At 50.7% G+C, this 18,015-nt stretch overlaps 1 protein-coding gene across 1 annotated transcript; it reads right to left on the bottom strand.

Annotated features, from left to right (window-relative positions):
• Positions 1-65: 65 nt before the first annotated feature.
• On the bottom strand, positions 66-12,476 carry ECI1 (enoyl-CoA delta isomerase 1). Its single transcript, XM_024197813.2, has 7 exons — positions 12,402-12,476; positions 12,193-12,297; positions 7,411-7,538; positions 6,662-6,808; positions 4,497-4,618; positions 3,845-4,023; positions 66-627 (listed from the first exon to the last, which is right to left on the bottom strand). The coding sequence occupies exons 1-7, from the start codon at positions 12,445-12,447 to the stop codon at positions 461-463; spliced, it is 894 nt and encodes a 297-aa protein (XP_024053581.2). The 5' UTR covers positions 12,448-12,476; the 3' UTR covers positions 66-460.
• Positions 12,477-18,015: the final 5,539 nt, after the last annotated feature.

The following is an 18,015-nucleotide window of genomic DNA, read 5'->3' as shown; positions in this document are numbered from 1 at the left end:
TAGTTAGTGCCCAGTATGGACAGACAAGTCCATGGGGAAAACAAAGCGTCCCTCTCTCAATTGGCCTCCTTTCAAGACATTTTATTGACAATTCACATTTTTAACATTCACGCTTTTCGGAAGGCAAATATCTGAGCGCCAGGAGGCCCCAGCCATGCCAGTGGATGATGTTTCACAGTAGCAACGGGCTGACCACTCATTTATTTATTTGGATCATCCAATCAAACATTTCCTGCAGCCCTTCAGGAAGAAGGCATCAGTATTAGGCACCATGAGACAAGGCACTAGCGTGAGAGGGCCAGAAACAGGAGGCTAAGGTGACAGCCAGGATAAATCGGATTGATTACACTGAAAAATATTTCATTTTAAAAATCTAAAGCTATTACAAGGTGTTCAGAGGTTGGCATATGGCTCTTCAGTCTTCCAGGCCAGCGACCCCATGTGGGGGCAGGCCGCTTCCTCAGCCTCTCCTCTGCTTTAGCATCTCCATGTACATGTGGAGAGACTTTTGAATGGCGTCTTTTGTGATGAAGCTGACAAAGTTCTGAATGTCAGATTCGCGGTGAGCGAGCAGACGGTCCACAGTTGGCTTCCTCATCATGGACTTGGTGATCTGACGGGCGTGGTCTGTGGAGTAGAGAGAGACAGCATGTTGGCCGCGCAGGGTCAGTGTACATTACAGCCAGAGGTCCCAGCAGTAGGACCCCGGGGTGTAATTACCTTCCTGGGGAAAAGAATACTGGGTCCTAACGCACTCTTGATTCTAACAGGGAGCGACAGACCAAGAACCAAGAGCTGGAAGCTGAAGCCAGACAAAGGCAAATTGGAAACAAGGCACAAATTTTTAATAGTGAGGGTGATTAACCACCACAGCAACCTCCCAAGGGAAGTGGTGGACACTCCATCTCTTGGTGTCCTCAAAGCCGGACTGGACTCCTTTCTGGAAGATGCTTCTGTCAAACACATGTGATGGACTCAGTGCAGGGATAACCAGGTGAACTTCTCTGGGCTGTGCTGTACAGGAGATCAGACTAGAAGATCACAGTGGTCCCTTCTGGCCTTAAAAATCAATGCCCTTTGTCGACACTGTTTGACACAAGTGATACCACCATGAACAAACGTTAACTACCCCATCCCCTGGGGTATGTCCTCTGAATCAGCTCCCAGAACAGCACAATAAAGCCAGTTTCCTAGCTGGTGACACTCAGCATTACTCCATGGACTTCAAGGAATCTGCACCAGTTTACACCAGCTGCGTGAGGACACGGCCCTGAGTTCCAAACACAGAGATTGTCATTATGTATTAAGGAGGTCCATCCCCACCGCACTATGGACACTCTCCATGCACCTCACTTCCAGGACAGCCTGGGTCTTGCATTAGCCACTGCTGCACTCACTGTGAGAGCCTTGGCTGGCAGGTGCTATTATGAACATAAGTCGTTCCAGTCACAGAAACTCTCCTGAAGCCTCTCCCAAACCACAGACATTCTCCACGACATGACCAGCCACATCCCCATCAGGAGAGATCCTCAGGAGCATGGCCAAGGAGCCCTCCAGTGGGGAATCTCTGGCTCAGACACGCGGCAAAGGGAAGAGTAAGCTCTCAAGTGGGGAAGAGATCAACGAAAGTTAGAGAGCACGAAAAGCTTGTCTGCCACCAGTTGCATAAACCAAACCCTGCAGCAGGGTCCGGATGGCAGCCCACCACCTCCGTTTCCAAAGCTGTCCAGCCCTCCCCTGCTATGCCTCATACCTTCCCTCTAAGACCCCACATGCTTTTAAAGCTTTCCTCAGAGCAACTATTCTTCCAGCGTTTCCTCTCCACTGAATCCTCTCCTATTTGTATGGAGCTCTTGTAAAAAGCGATGTGCAGAAGTGAACCTGGCTCTGAAAACCAGAGCAGTCACCAGAGCAGAATTTACTCGCTTGTGCTGTGCTCGATACCCCTAACCAAATGTTTGCCTTTCCTGCACCAGTGTCCGATTGCTATAATGCACACTGATTATGAGACAGTAATTAAATAAGTGTTCTCACGAGGGTTAAAGTCAGTAAATGTAAGTTAGCTCTGCCAGCAGCATTATACAGAGCAAGCACCGTCATTCTAGCATGGTCTGCCTTTCGTTTTACTGGTGCAACACAAGAGAATACATTAGTGCAACACACATTTCATTTTCCAGGTATTTGTGCAAGAGTAAATCTGGGAAAGAAACAGATCAGCTGCCCACACATATACTGGAGGCTCCTCTCGGTGATAACCCACCAGGGCCCCTGTGTAGCACATACTCTAGTTAATACACATGCATTTCAAGGACCGGTACTAGGTCAGGGCCCTAGTGTGGGGATTGCGAGATCTGCACTGGAGCCTCCAGGAAGCCAGACAAGAGGGGACTGGTGACTTGCTCCCCTCTGGGATAAGTGGCCAGGGACTGATGGGCATCCCGACACCCTCCCTGTCCTGGGAGTGCAGAGCCCAAGAGATGCTTGGGGACCTGCTCCCAAGCCAAGGATGTGTGGGAGCATCCTGGGCATCTGCCTGTCAGTCCCAGATTACAAAGGTTCTAGAAGGAAAAGGAATCGGGAATGGAAGTGAGATCCAATGATACATTACACCCAGCTCTTACGTGTAGGGGGGAGGGGCTGGGAAGGCCAGACTTGGGCCAGGTCTACACTAACCCCCTAATTCGAACTAAGGTACGCAACTTCAGCTACGTGAATAACGTAGCTGAAGTTCGAAGTACCTTAGCTCGAACTTACCTCGGTCCACACGCGGCAGGCAGGCTCCCGCGTCGACTCCGCAGTACTCCTCTCGTCTAGCTGGAGTACCGCAGTCGACGGCGAGCACTTCCTGGTTCGACTTATTGCGTCCAGACAAGACGCGATAAGTCGAACCCAGAAGTTCGATCGCTCACCGCCGAACTACCGGGTAAGTGTAGACATACCCTTGGTTTGTCTCTCTCAGTTCATTCCCTGAGTGGCAGGCACACGCAGAGCGCATCTCACGTTGGCTGGGCACCTTCTGTTTCAAATGCTCAGATCTGTGTTAAATCCCACCCAACGGCTTTCAGGCGTAGGACAGCACATGCCCCTCACATGGACTCGTTGCATGCTGAGCTGAAAATTGCCACCATTCATACACGAGCCAAGTCACACAGCGAGCTTTGAATTTCTTCCCCCTCCACGCACTGTCCTAGCCCAGCACTGGCTCACTGGCCTCATGGCAGCAGCAGCTGTGTGAAGCTGCGTGTCTGAACCCCACGCTAGCCAGGTGAGATGGCCGGCCTGCCATCCGTGGCATCTCAACCCCAATATGCTCATTGCACTGCCTTCATTCCTGATCTCACGGGAGCCAATGGCAGCTTTACCACTCATTTCAGTGGGAGCTGGCTCTGGCCAAAGACAGTCAAGGGGTTGGGCCCCTTGAGCTCACTAGAGCCAAAGCATGCCAAGCTATTTGGCACTGGATTCTCCCATACGTGCTCACAAGCTGGCCTGTTCTAGTTGGTTCCAGAGGCTGCACTGAACCGTTATAGTCCAATTGCCTGGTCTCTCTGCCGTTCACCTTCCCTCTGGGACTCGCCCGCCCAGGGTTGCTCAGAGGTTTGCTAGTGGATCTGGTCCAATACTATTCTGCCTCATTTTTAATCAATCTAGGATAAATATTGCTGACATTACCACATGCAGATGAACTGGGCACTGTTAAGCCTCGCTCTCCGATTGCGTCTCATTCCCCTCCATCACGCTCACCGTGCTACGCCAGGTGACCAGCACACTCCAGCCATGGGCTCACTGCTCTTTGACAGGAGCAGAGAACGGCAGCAGCCTCCTGCAGCCGGAAGTCCCTTACCTGGAATAGCTAACCACTGTGACATCACAGCAGCAGCCGTGCTCTGTATCTTCTCCTCTGGTACTAACTGATCTACAAGGCCTATTTTATGGGCCTCAGGCGGGGAGTACAAGAGCCCCAGCTCGAGGGAACGCTCTGTAGCTCGGTTTCCAATAGTGTTCACCATTGTATCCTTAAACCTAGGAGACAGGAGAGGAAACTCTCAGGCGGGGGAACCACAGAACAACCAGCAAGCGTAAAGAGAAGCAGTGAGACAGCAAAACAAAGAGCTGATGTTAAGTAACCCTCCAATCCCTCTTTAGAGCTCACCTCTGCTGGGATGCCTTCAAACCACTCAGCAATGGTCAGGCAAGCATGCTGGCTGCTTTGCAGACTGACTGGTATCATCTGTGTCGTCTTGCGGTCCCCCTGTCTGCAGCCACCCATACTCTCATCTTATACTTTCATTGTAAGCTCTAAAGGGCAGGGACTGTCTCTCTGTTACATGTATGTACAGCACCCAGCGCAATGGGGCTGGGACTCTATGCACTACCCCCATACAAATAAACTCTGTCCTGTCCGTGACTCTGGTGCCTCTGAATACACATTTCAGAGCAGCACTGCTCCCGTCCCCCCACATAAATACACTTGTCTGATTACAGTGTAACCTTACCAGAAAGGTGCAACAATACCCAGCTGCGTTTCGTTCAGTCCAATGCTGTATTTTGGGTTCTCCGCCATGATTCTGTAGTCACAGCACATGGCCATCAGACAGCCCCCTGCCGGGCTGGACCCCTGGCGCAGGAAGGAAGAGACTGGGTCTAGTTAAATCTCCACAACGTGCTTCCAGGTCTAAAATACTCAGTCTCCTCTCACCATAACAGCATCATTCTATCGCACACAGGACGTGCTTAGAACAGCACTGGGGATAAGGCTTTGAAGTCATGTCCCTATAAATCTTCAAAGGGACATGGTCAGAGTAAAAAAAGGCATTAAAACAATTCCTGACCTATATTAATTTTTTTTTTAATTTTTTCCTTTTTAGTCGTTCCCCCCCCCCCCCCCCCCCATTTATGCTGTTCACTGTTTGAACTTTCCCAGCCTGGGAAATGAACTAGTCAATTTCACCTCTATTCCTTGTCAGTGTAACTCTCAGGTTCTCCAGCTCTAGCAGGCGGCTGCCTTGTTTGGGTTGCAAACTCTGCAGTGGAGTGGGGTGGGGTTTTCTTTTGTTTTTTTAAACCAAAAATATTTTTTCTAGGGGAATTTATATTTAAAAACTCCAAGGAAACATTTCCATTGGCCTAGTGCTTTGGGAAACCTACACTTGAGACCGTACGTGACCTGATGGTGTCGCTTTTAAAAAGTCCTAGCTGCCTCTTTTCCTCATACATTCAGCCTCAGAGAAAGTCAAGAGCACTTGCTAGTCACAGAGATATGGCCGGCGCCAGCAGTTATTTTGTGGAAAAATAAGAGTGACCAACCAATACACAGAAATCACATGTCTAAATACACAAATTCAGAATGCATTTTTCCCTTGGCCGAGAATCACCAGATGGGCCAGTGTAACCCAAGAAACAATAACCAATTACTGCATATTAACTTATGCCAGTAGACATCTGAACTGCCCTTGCTGTGGGTCTAACAGCAGAGTGCAATCACTTCTTCCCTCCACAACACCTGTAACATAGGAATGGCTTCTCCCCTCCTATAGAGAAACCCTAGCAAGGAGCCAGAGGGGCCAGGAAACAAATCAGAGCTCATTTGGTGGAGTTTCTAGGCAACCGTCTCCTCTAGTGGGAGGGTTTTGGGGGAGGTGAGGGGATGGAGGGGAGCTGGAAAGGAGGGAGAACCAAGGATCTAAGGAGCTGTCTGCTAGCTTCTCCCACACCCTGGCAACATGGCTTCTTCGGGTGTGCTCGCACCGCTGACCATGTCCCTCAGTAGCTGGGCAGCAGTAGCCCAGAGCTAATGCTAGTCCAAGCAGCGTGAATTCCCAACCAAATTGCCACTTGCAAGTGTGGGCTGCGTTGGGGACAATAAAGCAAGAAGTACCAAGAATGGTGCTCCTGCCTCTCCTGTCCCTACAGTCCTTGGACTCATGGACTCCAAGAAAGGAGGGTCTCAGGATGGGGGAGAAAATCATGACAACACCACGAATAGCCACTTTTTCCATGGTGCCCTCCCCAGCTAGCCATCAAGCCCTCCTGCACACACAGCATCTGGGATAATCCCGCTCTTAGACAGGGCTTCTTGGGGCTGGGCACACTCTTTGCTATGTCTGTGCAGCAGAAACAAAGAATTCAATCAGAGCCAGCAGCCTACAGGAGATTCTGTTGTGACCTGTCACTTTAAGAGGCTGCTAAGGCGGCTAGCGAGCTGCATGTGCAATCGTGCGAGGCACTGTGGAGCTCAGGCTTCCTGTGCCGTGCAGAGCAAGTCCCACTCGAACCAGAGGGAGCTGAAGGTGCTCAGCACCTCCGAGGTGCAACATATGTCCGGCAGTGCATTAGCGTATGGAAGCCGTCCACCCACTGCAATACACAAAACCATCTCGGAGCAACTGACAGTCTAAATCCCTCTCATTCATGCCTGTATCTGAGAATCAGGTACAGAACCAACCTGCAACAGTAGGGATCCCTGCATATTTCTGTGTGGAGGTGCATGTGAAACATACACGTGTATATTTTACATGCACACACAGACCCTGTACACATTCTAGTGTTCCTACATAAAGCCTACTGCCTTTCCTGTCCCTGCCCCCACAGTACTAATAAACCAAGGCAAGCGACTGACAATTGAGAGCCTCCTATGAAGTCAGGTAGAAAGATGACTTGCATTGATAGCGGCTATTGTCACCATGTTGGATTGGTACAGCCTGAGCCACATCTCCTGAACGGTTTTCCAGAACTCTGCATAGTGCTCTGTGCTCTTCCTGTACATCTCCATAATATCCAGGCCAGCTGAGAAGATTTTGGGGGCACCCTAAAATAATGTAAGAAAAACATTAAATGGACAATATGTAGCGACTGACCTTTCAACTTGTTAGCAACATGGTCTGGTAGAACCTAACCTGATCACGTGTGTACAAAACTGTGCACACAAATATTTTGAATATTTTGCAAATTTCCTAAGACTTACATTAACGGATAACTCAAGGGATCTTACCAGCAAGAAAAATAACAAAGATACATACGAATAAAGGGGAAATTCATTTCTTTGGAATAATTATTTTTACTTAGCAATGCTTGTGATTTATGTCTAATTTGATGCCAGAAAATGCCAGGTGAATTTAAAAAAGAGAGAGGACAGAGTATTTCCCTCCCAAATCAGCCTGTTTTGTAGCCCACTTTATTTCTTTCCATCCTTGAAGGCCCCTGTAGCAATGACCTCCCTCAGGCAGAGGTGGCTCAATGCCATGCTCTGATATCGCCTGAACTGGTTGCTAGAGAGCAATATGGCTAAGCATGAAGCAAAGGAACAAACCGGGGTCCGGCACTCGCACCCTGCACATAGCAACACCTGGCACTACCGGCCATCCGAGACCAGCCCTGTAAAGAGTATCCTCATTTCAGTGCAACACGTACTGACGTCAGGATGACCCCTCTGCAGCCTCGGTCGTTCTCCAGTTTCTCCAGGCTTATTAGAAACTCTGTTAGAAAGTCCAAGCTCAGGCTGTTCACAGGAAGGTTCTCCATCTTCATCACAGCTACTCCTGCACCACAGCAAATAGAGGAATTAGAACCCACTGGAGATGACCGCAGCAATGTCTGCCAGGCTGCTAATTAGCACACTCCAGATCTCTGAATGTTCCCAAGACCAGACTAGATCAGGCCTGGATGCTAGCGTAGTTGAAGTCCCCCCATCACCACCAGCCCAAGATTTGGTGGTGATGGGGGACTTCAACTACCCAAATATATGTTGGGAAAATAACACAGCGGGGCACAGACTATCCAATAAATTCTTGGATGCATTGCAGACAACTTTTTATTTCAGAAGGTTGAAAAAGCTACTGGGGGGAAGCTGTTCTAGACTTGATTTTAACAAATAGGGAGGAACTCGTTGAGAATTTGAAAGTAGAAGGCAGCTTGGGTGAAAGTGATCATGAAATCAGAGAGTTTGCAATTCTAAGGAAGGGTAGAAGGGAGAACAGCAAAATAGAGATAATGGATTTCAGGAAGGCGGATTTTGGTAAGCTCAGAGAGCTGATAGGTAAGGTCCCATGGGAATCAAGACTGAGGGGAAAAACAACTGAGGAGAGTTGGCAGTTTTTCAAAGGGACACTATTAAGGGCCCAAAAGCAAGCTATTCCGCTGGGTAGGAAAGATAGAAAATGTGGCAAAACCACCTTGGCTTAACCACGAGATCTTGCATGATCTAAAAAATAAAAAGGAGTCATATAAAAAATGGAAACTAGGACAGATTACAAAGGATGAATATAGGTAAACAACACAGGAATGCAGGGGCAAGATTAGAAAGGCAAAGGCACAAAATGAGCTCAAACTAGCTACAGGAATAAAGGGAAACAAAGACTTTTTATCAATATATTAGAAGCAAGATGAAGACCAAGGACAGGATAGGCCCACTGCTCAGTGAAGAGGGAAAAACAGTAACAGGAAACTTGGAAATGGCAGAGATGCTTAATGACTTCTTTGTTTCGGTCTTCACAGAGAAGTCTGAAGGAATGCCTAACCTAGTGAATGCTAATGGAAAGGGGGTAGGTTTAGCAGATAAAATAAAAGAAGAACAAGTTAAAAATCACTTAGAAAAGTTAGATGCCTGCAAGTCACCAGGGCCTGATGAAATGCATCCTAGAATACTCAAGGAGCTAATAGAGGAGGTATCTGAGCCTCTAGCTATCATCTTTGGAAAATCATGGGAGATGGGAGAGATTCCAGAAGACTGGAAAAGGGCAAATATAGTGCCCATCTATAAAAAGGGAAATAAAAACAACCCAGGAAACTACAGACCAGTTAGTTTAACTTCTGTGCCAGGGAAGATAATGGAGCAAGTAATTAAGGAAATCATCTGCAAACACTTGGAAGGTGGTAAGGTGATAGGGAATAGCCAGCATGGATTTGTAAAGAACAAATCGTGTCAAACCAATCTGATAGCTTTCTTTGATAGGATAACGAATCTTGTGGATAAGGGAGAAGAGGTGGATGTGGTATACCTAGACTTTAGTAAGGCATTTGATACGGTCTCGCATGATATTCTTATCGATAAACTAGGCAAATACAATTTAGATGGGGCTAGTATAAGGTGGGTGCATAACTGGCTGGATAACCGTACTCAGAGAGTTGTTATTAATGGTTCCCAATCCTGCTGGAAAGGTATAACAAGTAGGGTTCCGCAGGGGTCTATTTTGGGACCAGCTCTGTTCAATATCTTCATCAACGACTTAGATATTGGCATAGAAAGTACGCTTATTAAGTTTGCAGATGATACCAAACTGGGAGGGATTGCAACTGCTTTGGAGGACAGGGTCATAATTCAAAATGATCTGGACAAATTGGAGAAATGGTCTGAGGTAAACAGGATGAAGTTTAACAAAGACAAATGCAAAGTGCTCCACTTAGGAAGGAAAAATCAGTTTCACACATACAGAATGGGAAGAGACTGTCTAGGAAGGAGTACGGCAGAAAGGGATCTAGGGGTTATAGTGGACCACAAGCTAAATATGAGTCAACAGTGTGATGCTGTTGCAAAAAAAGCAAACATGATTCTGGGATGCATTAACAGGTGTGTTGTGAGCAAGACACGAGAAGTCATTCTTCCGCTCTACTCTGCGCTGGCTAATCCTCAACTGGAGTATTGTGTTCAGTTCTGGGCACTGCATTTCAAGAAAGATGTGGAGAAATTGGAGAGGGTCCAGAGAAGAGCAACAAGAATGATTAAAGATCTTGAGAACATGACCTATGAAGGAAGGCTGAAAGAATTGGGTTTGTTTAGTTTGGAAAAGAGAAGACGGAGAGGGGACATGATAGCAGTTTTCAGGTATCTAAAAGGGTGTCATAAGGAGGAGGGAGAAAACTTGTTCACCTTAGCCTCTAAGGATAGAACAAGAAGCAATGGGCTTAAACTGCAGCAAGAAAGGTTTAGGTTGGACATTAGGAAAAAGTTCCTAACTGTCAGGGTGGTTAAACACTGGAATAAATTGCCTAGGGAGGTTGTGGAATCTCTCTCTCTAATATTTAAGAGTAGGTTAGATAAATGTCTATCAGGGATGGTCTAGACAGTATTTGGTCCTGCCATGAGGTCAGGGGACTGGACTCGATGACCTCTCGAGGTCCCTTCCAGTCCTAGAATCTATGAATTTTCCTCCAGGTCAGATTGGCAGAGACCCTGGGGGGTTTGCACCTTCCTCTGCACAATGGGGCACCGGTCACTTACAGGTTTAAACTAGCTGTGAATTCTCTGTAACTTAAAGTCTTTACATGATGATTTAAGGACTGCAGTAACTCAGACGGAAGTTAGGGGTCTGTTACAGGAGTAGCTGGGTGAGGTTCTGTGGCCTGCAATGTGCAGGAGGTCAGACTAGATCAGGGGTCTGAAACACGCGGCCCAGGGGCCGCATGCGGCCCGCGGGGTTATTTTCTGCGGCCCGCGAGCTCCTCGCGGCCCCCCCCACATTTACCTAGAGCGGCTCGGGCCTGATGCGCAGCGGGGGCAGGGCAGGCTCCCTGCCTGCCTGCCTTGAGCCCCATGCCGCACCTTGCACTCTGACCCCCTGCTCTGAACCCCCTGCTCCACCCCGCACAGCTCCCCCCACTGCCCTGAGCCCCCTGCTGCACCCCTCCTGCACCCTGAGCCCCTGCCACACCCCTCACCCCTCCTGCATCCCAGACCCCAACTCCCTGCCCTGAGCCCCTGCCACACCCCTCTTGTACGCCCTGGGGGCAGGGAGGGGGCGGAGTTGGGGTGGGGATTTTGGGGAAGGGGTTGGAATGGGGGCAGGGAATGGGCGGGGCCTCATGGAAGGGGTAGAGTGGGGGCGGGGACGAGGGCGGCACGGGGGGAGGTGTCAGTAATGCAGCCCTCAGGCCAATGTACTAGTTCTCATGTGGCCCTCGTCATCATTTGAGTTTGAGACCCCTGGACTAGATGATCACGATGGTCCCTTCTGACCTTAAAATCTACGGGTAACTGGCCATGCCAGTTTACATAACTAAGTTGCTGGATTTTCTCTACCCGTATCATGCCTGTTAGGGTATCTGGCATCTCTCTAGCTCCTCCCATACAAAGATCTGTGCACTCCACTAATATCATTTTAGCCTCACAATACTCTGTGAAACATTGTTCCCCATCTGCAGATGGGGAGCGGAGGCACAGAAAGATATAAAGCCGCAGTCACAGTGTGGCAGAACCCAGTTCTCCTGACTGCCCATCTTGTGGAAGAACCCCTTGAAATGCAGCTCTACATGAATTATGAATGACACTAACGAGAAATAGGGTGTTTCAAGCTCTGGCAGCTACCATCAAAAGGAGTAAATAGCACATCCCATTATTTCTAGCAGGTAAAGCTAGCAATGGCTTTCCAAAATACCTACTCAACATTCCTCCTGTACCACAAGCAGCTACCCACTGACTTCAGCGCAGTCTGGGCAGCAGGATCAGGCCCTTTAATCACCAAGACTGGTATGGATTGTATTCAAGAGGGCTAAAACAGATTAGACAGGAGCTGGAGTGGAGAGGCTAGATTTTTCTTTTAAATATTGTTCCCTTGATTGTGGTCGCGTTCCACTGACAGGCATCCAAGTGGTAGTGCTCACATAGAGAAGTGACATGCACTGTGTACTTTAGATATAGATTATTTGAGGTGTGCTTGTGAAGATCAGCATGGCAAACTGTGGTAGGGCTTAAGGCCTATTCCTTCATCCAAATGCGTGTATGTGCAGAAGCCCATAGGCCTAAGTCACTGCAGGAGACAAGTCACATGCATGTTAAAACCATCACAGCAGCTTTTCTGAATCCATTACCAAGTGTCAGCACTTTGTACCACAGGCATCGTGCATAGCACTGTTACAGAGAGCCTAGCGCACTGTACACGCACACACAGACAGACCCTAGAGCACCGTATCTGTAAAAAAAACCCACCCCAGCGTGCCGTACACGTACACACCCGGCGTGCCATACACACACACAGCCCAGTGCACTGTACACACATACACACACCAGCAGGCTGTACACGTACAGCACGCTATACATGTATACACACAGCCCAGCGCACTGTACACACATCGGCAGGCTGTACACGTACATACACAAAGCATGCTCTACATGTACACACGTACACACACACATCCCACCAGGCGCTGTACCCCCCCAGCACTGTACACACACACACACACACAGAGGCCGCCCCTCACCGGCGCTGCTGTCCAGCTCCACCGCCACCCGGCCATGGCCGATCGCTCTGCGCGGGGCGGCCCCCGGCTCCCGGCCTCCGGCTCCGCACAGCCCCGGACGCGGCCCTGAAAGACACACACCAGTCAGCGGCGGGGCCCGTCCGGGGCAGGGGCCAGCGCACGCCGGGAACGGCCCCGGGCGGCTCCCCACGCGCGGGACCGGGCCGCACCTGAGCGGAGCAGCCGCCGGACCATGGTCACCGCCACCGCCGCCATCTTCTGTCTGCCGGCCCCCTACAGCGCCGTCTAGCGCCGGGGGCGGGGCGGAGCCGGGCCTGGGCGAACTGACACACCTAGAGACATTGACTGACACCCAGACACTGACTGACACCCAGAGACACTGACACACACCTAGACACTGACTGACACCCAGAGACACTGACTGACACCCAGACACTCAGAGACACTGACACACACACACCCAGACACTGAGTGACACCCAGACACTGATACCCAGAGACAGTGACACACCCAGAAACATTGACACCCAGAGACAGTGACTGACACCTAGACACTGACACCCACAGATACTGGCACCCAGAGATACACAGGCACTGACACATACAGAAGTATTAGCACACATATACTAACACATACTGACACACAGAGACACTGATATACAGACCCTGACACACACAGAGAGACACACATTCACATGTGCAGACACACACACATGCACTGACTCATATACACACCGTTTCACACACACTGACACACTCACATGTGCACAGACACTCATGCACTCCATTGACACACAAGTGCACAGTCACATACAGACACTCCATTGACACACACACCTGCACAGACACACTCACGTGCACAGACTCTCACACACACACACACTGACACACACACTCACAGATGCACAGACACACATACACATATTCCATTGACACACACTCACACATGCACAGACACACAGACACCCTTCATAGGCACACATGCATGCACAGGCTCACACACACATCCACAGACACCCACACTGACACACACACTCCATTGACACACACACGGAGCCATGTGAAGCAGGGCCTCTCCAGCAGTGTGTCCGCAGCCCCACCTGTTCCATCCTCTACCAGCCAGCAGCAGCGCAGAGATAGGACGAGTGGCCATGTGGGCGAATGAGCAGGCGCTGGTGTCCAGGCTTAGTGAGTGGGGTGGTGGGAGCCTCTCTGGGTGGGGTGGGCAGGCAATAGGGGTGGAGGGAAGTTGGGGAGAGCTGGGCCCACCAGGTAAGCGGAGCTGCCAAGCACCTCTTGGCTGGGCCACCTGACTCAGAGCCTGGCTGGGAGGGGTGACAGGGCCAAGTCCCGGCTCCCTGCCCTGGGGAGGGGGACAGGTCCACAGGGAGGCATTGACTGACAGGCTGGTGGCGTCCCAGGCCTGCACCACCCACCCTGTCACCATGACAGGGAGTGACACTGCCCCCCACCTCGAGTGTGAGGCTGCAGTTACCCCCTCAGTATCACCCAAATACACCAGCCGGCACCCCCCAATACTCCCTCCCAGTGCACACACACCCCTCTAGCAACCCCAAATACCCCCCTCCCAGTACACACACACCCCTCAAATACACCTCCAACACCCTGCAACTCTACCTTACCAGCAGTATCCTCTTTTTGGGAACTTGAATTATAGTAACCCTAAACTGGGGGTGGGGGGCAACAGGGTGTTAGGGGAGGGAAGCTGAGTTGGGGGGCAATCAGGGGGTTATATACCTACAATAATTTTATTTGACAAAACCAAAGTTCATACTCTTTGTAAACTCAAAACAAATCCAAAACTTAAAGCAGTTGTCTAAAAGTGTTTTAATGCCAATATTTGCATATATTTGACATTTTATTTATGTACTTTCTCAAAGTCTCCAATGTAATTTATGGTTTCAGAGTAGCAGCCGTGTTAGTCTGTATCCGCAAAAAGAACAGGAGTACTTGTGGCACCTTAGAGACTAACAAATTTATGACATCTTTCTTGGGGGTTATTTTTAGCTTACACAGTGGTTTGATTTTATTTTTCATTTAATGCACTCAAAATATAAGCAATAGGCCCTTGGTATGTTACACAGCATTGGATGTGTTTGTTGAACAGGGCATTTGCGGTGTGAAAAATGTTTCTCTGGAGTCTTGACCTTTGACCCTTGACCAAGAAATTTGGACCCTGACAAAAATTAATTGACTACCCCTGTCCATCTGGATCTCTGAATCATCCTTCCAAAGAACAAGAGAGACCCTATTCCCTCCCAAGACACAGCTGTCCCTCTTCCCCAAATTCCTGGCTAGCCCTGGTAGTTCGTTTGGACTACATATCCCAGAATCCCATTGCTCTAAACTGAACTCAGCCTCAGATTATGGCCTTGTCTATACTGAAAAATTAGATCAAGCTAGCTACATCTCTACCCCGATATAACGCTGTCCTCGGGAGCCAAAAAATCTTACCGCGTTATAGGAAAAACCGCGTTATATTGAACTTCCTTTGATCCGCCGGCATGTGCAGCTCCCCCCCCCCCGGAGCACTGCTTTACCGCGTGATATCCGAATTCGTGTTATATCGGGTCACGTTATATCGGGGTAGAGGTGTACTTCGCTCAGGGGTTGAAGCATTTACACTTGTGAGCAGGGTCGTCCCTAGCCATTTTGGTGCCCTACGCAGCCCCCCTGTTGGGGGGCTGTGTGGGGCCCCAGGCCTCCGCGGGGGGAGGGGGCTGGCCCTGGCTTTGCTCCCCTGGCTCCCAGCCTTGGGCCTGGGGGGGCAAGGGGAAACCGCCCCCCAGCAGTCACCGGTGCCGGTGGCACAGCTGGGAGCCAGCGGCGCGGAGCGGGCTGGGGCCAGGTCACTGCACTTACCTGCCGCCGCACCAGTGAGTGCAGACCCGACCCCTGTTGCAGTCCTCAGGGAAGTGGGGGCGGGGCTGGGGCAGAGGTGGGGCTGGGACAAAACAGGGGCAGGGGCTTTGGGGAAATGGTGGAGTGGGGGCGGGGCTGGGGCGGAGCAGGGGCAGGGGCCATGGGGAAGAGGTGGAGCAGAGGCTGGAGCAGCACGCAGCTGTGTATGGTGCCCCAAATTTCCTGGTGCCCTACGCAGCTGCATACTTTGATTATGGGTAGAGACGGCCCTGCTTGAGAGTGCTGAAGTTCGGTTGACCTAACCCCCAGCATAGACACAGTCAGGTCAACGGAAGAATTCTTCCATTGGTAGGCGGTGTTGTTGGAAGTGTAATTTCCTCCTTTTTAATCAGCTGTGTTTTATGGGGTTTTGTTTTAGCACCTTGAAAATACGCTTCGGTTCTGTGCTGTCACTGCCCACTTAGTAAGAACAGCATGGGACTGCAAAATTAAACACACACACACACAAAATACTCTGGCAAACTAAAGCATTGATTTGGCTTCTTGGTCTTGTAATGTCACTGCATTCCTTGTAGAAGGGTGTAGGACGTGGCAGCAAGAAGGAAGGGACCAGCATGTGCATGATCTGTTGATTACACTCAGAGGTGGATTAGGGGTTTGTGGGGCCCTGGGCCAGAGCAAGTGGGGGCCCACCCCCCCGCTTCTGCCTGCAGTCCCCCCCGCCTCCCTCGGCGCTCCTGCTGGGAGCGGGGTCGGGGCGTGGGAGCTTGCCAAAGAGTGCAATCGGCGCACGGAGGCTTCCCCAGCTCCCCGGGGGCCTTACTCCCCGGTAGGAGCAGCAGGAGGGTCGGGGGAGTGGGGTAAGCCCCCGCGCCCCGACCCCACTCTCTGGCAGGCAGAGTGGGTTGGGATACAGGGGCGCCCATTTTTCTGGGGGCCCCTAATTGGCCAGGGCCCCTGAGTACGGGTCCCATTGGCCCAGTGGCTTATCCGCCACTGATTACACTGGAAAACAATTGCTTTTATGTTTTGCACATGCAGTCTCGGTTTCTCTCTCACCCAGAGACTCTGACAAGGAAATGCCTGCAAATGAGATGGCAGCTGAAGGCCCTTTGATCCCCCAGGCATGATGGGACTGGGATCAGAGGCTGCAAAAGGGCAGGCCAAGGATCACCGGCTCTGTGATGTCTGGCTTTGCCATCCCTTTGAGAAAAGAACCCTTGGAACTTGTGTAATGGGGCGGGGCGGGGCGGGGTGGGGCGGGGGGGGAGGGAGACAAGCCAATCAGACGGCTCTGGGAGTCAGCCGCAAAGGAGAGGCAGCTGGCTGGATCTATTCCAGGTCTCCCTAAGGAGAAGGGATCAGAAGTCGTCCTGCACAGCAAAACAGACAGACATACCTTGTAGGTATGTCTATGCTGCAAACAGGTATGACTGCAGCCTGGGTAAACATGCCGGTGCTAGCATGGCTAAAAACAGCCATGTAGATACAATAACTCCTCGCTTAACATTATAGTTATGTTCCTGAAAAATGCTACTTTAAGTGAAATGATGTTAAGCGAATCCAATTTCCCCATAAGAATTAATGTAAATATGGTGGGTTAGGTTCCAGCAACATTTTATTCACCAAACAAAAGACTATGTACACACATATACACAGTATAAGTTTTAAACAAACAATTTAATACTGTACACAGCAATGATGATTGTGATGCTTGGTTGAGGTGGTGAAGTCAGAGGGTGGAAGAGGGTGGGCTATTTCCCAGGGAATGCCTTGCTGCTAAATGATGAACTAGCACTCGGCTGAGCCCTCAAGGGTTAACACATTGTTGTTAATGTAGCCTCACACTCTACAAGGCAGCACAAATGGAGGGAGGGGAGACAGCATGGCAGCAGGGCTGGCGCTTCCACTAGGCGATCCTAGGCAGTCTCCTACGGCGGCAGGATTTGGGGGCGGCATTTTGCCGACCTCGGCGGCAATTCAGTGGCGGGGGTCCTTCCGCTCCGCGTCTTCGGACGATTTGGGGGCGGGTCCTTCACACTCTCCAGGACCCGCCGCTGAAGCACCCTGAAGACACGGAGCGGAAGGACCCCCGCCGCCGAATGCTCTGAGGAGGAACGCTGCTGCCTAGGGCGGCAAAAACCCTGGCACTGCTCCTGCATGGCAGTGGCTGCAAATATTGGAAACTGAAAGGGGTGATGAACCCACACTATCCCACTGGAGCGCACCACTCCCTCCACTTTCCGAAGTGCAGGGGACGGGGGGTGCATGTGTGTGTGTGAGAGTGAGACAGAGAGACACACCGTGTGTGTGTGAGAGAGAGAGAGGCGCATTGCCCCTTTAAGTACACTGACCCCACTTTAAGTACACTGCCTTTTTAAGTAGATCAGCAAGTTGAGACAGCAGCTGCTGCCAGCAAGCTCCCTCTGTCCTGAGTCCTGTCATCCCCCCCTCTGCTCTGTGGAGATGAGGTACGGGAGCGGGGGGAGGGGGAAACCCTGACATTAGCATTCCTCTTCCCCTCTGCACAGCAAGCAGGATGCTCCCGGGAGCAGCTCCAAGGCAGAGGGCTGGAGCAGCACATGGCAGTGGGGAGAGGGACACCTGAACTGCCAGCAATTGATAGCCTGCTAGGCGGCTGCCACACAGGGAACTTAGGGGAGCCGATAGGGGGGCTGCCGGCCCACCCTGGTGCCAAGCCCCCACCAGCTAGCTCCAATGTGCTGCTCTTTCTGCAAGCAGTGGACAAAGCAGGCAGCTGCCAAACAACGTTATAAGGGAGCATTGCACAACTTTAAATGAGCATGTTCTCTAATTGATCAGCAATGTAACAACGAAACAACGTTAACTGGGACGACGTTAAGTGAGGAGTTACTGTACAGGGGCCCGGGCTTCAGTGTGTGCTGTGTAAGCACACTGGGGAGGGGACCCTGGGTACGTA

Source organism: Terrapene carolina, unplaced genomic scaffold, assembly GCF_002925995.2.
Source record: "Terrapene carolina triunguis isolate 2854851 unplaced genomic scaffold, T_m_triunguis-2.0 Scaffold93, whole genome shotgun sequence".
Taxonomy (NCBI): Eukaryota; Metazoa; Chordata; order Testudines; family Emydidae; genus Terrapene; species Terrapene triunguis.
This window is presented reverse-complemented; position numbering and strand designations above follow the sequence as displayed.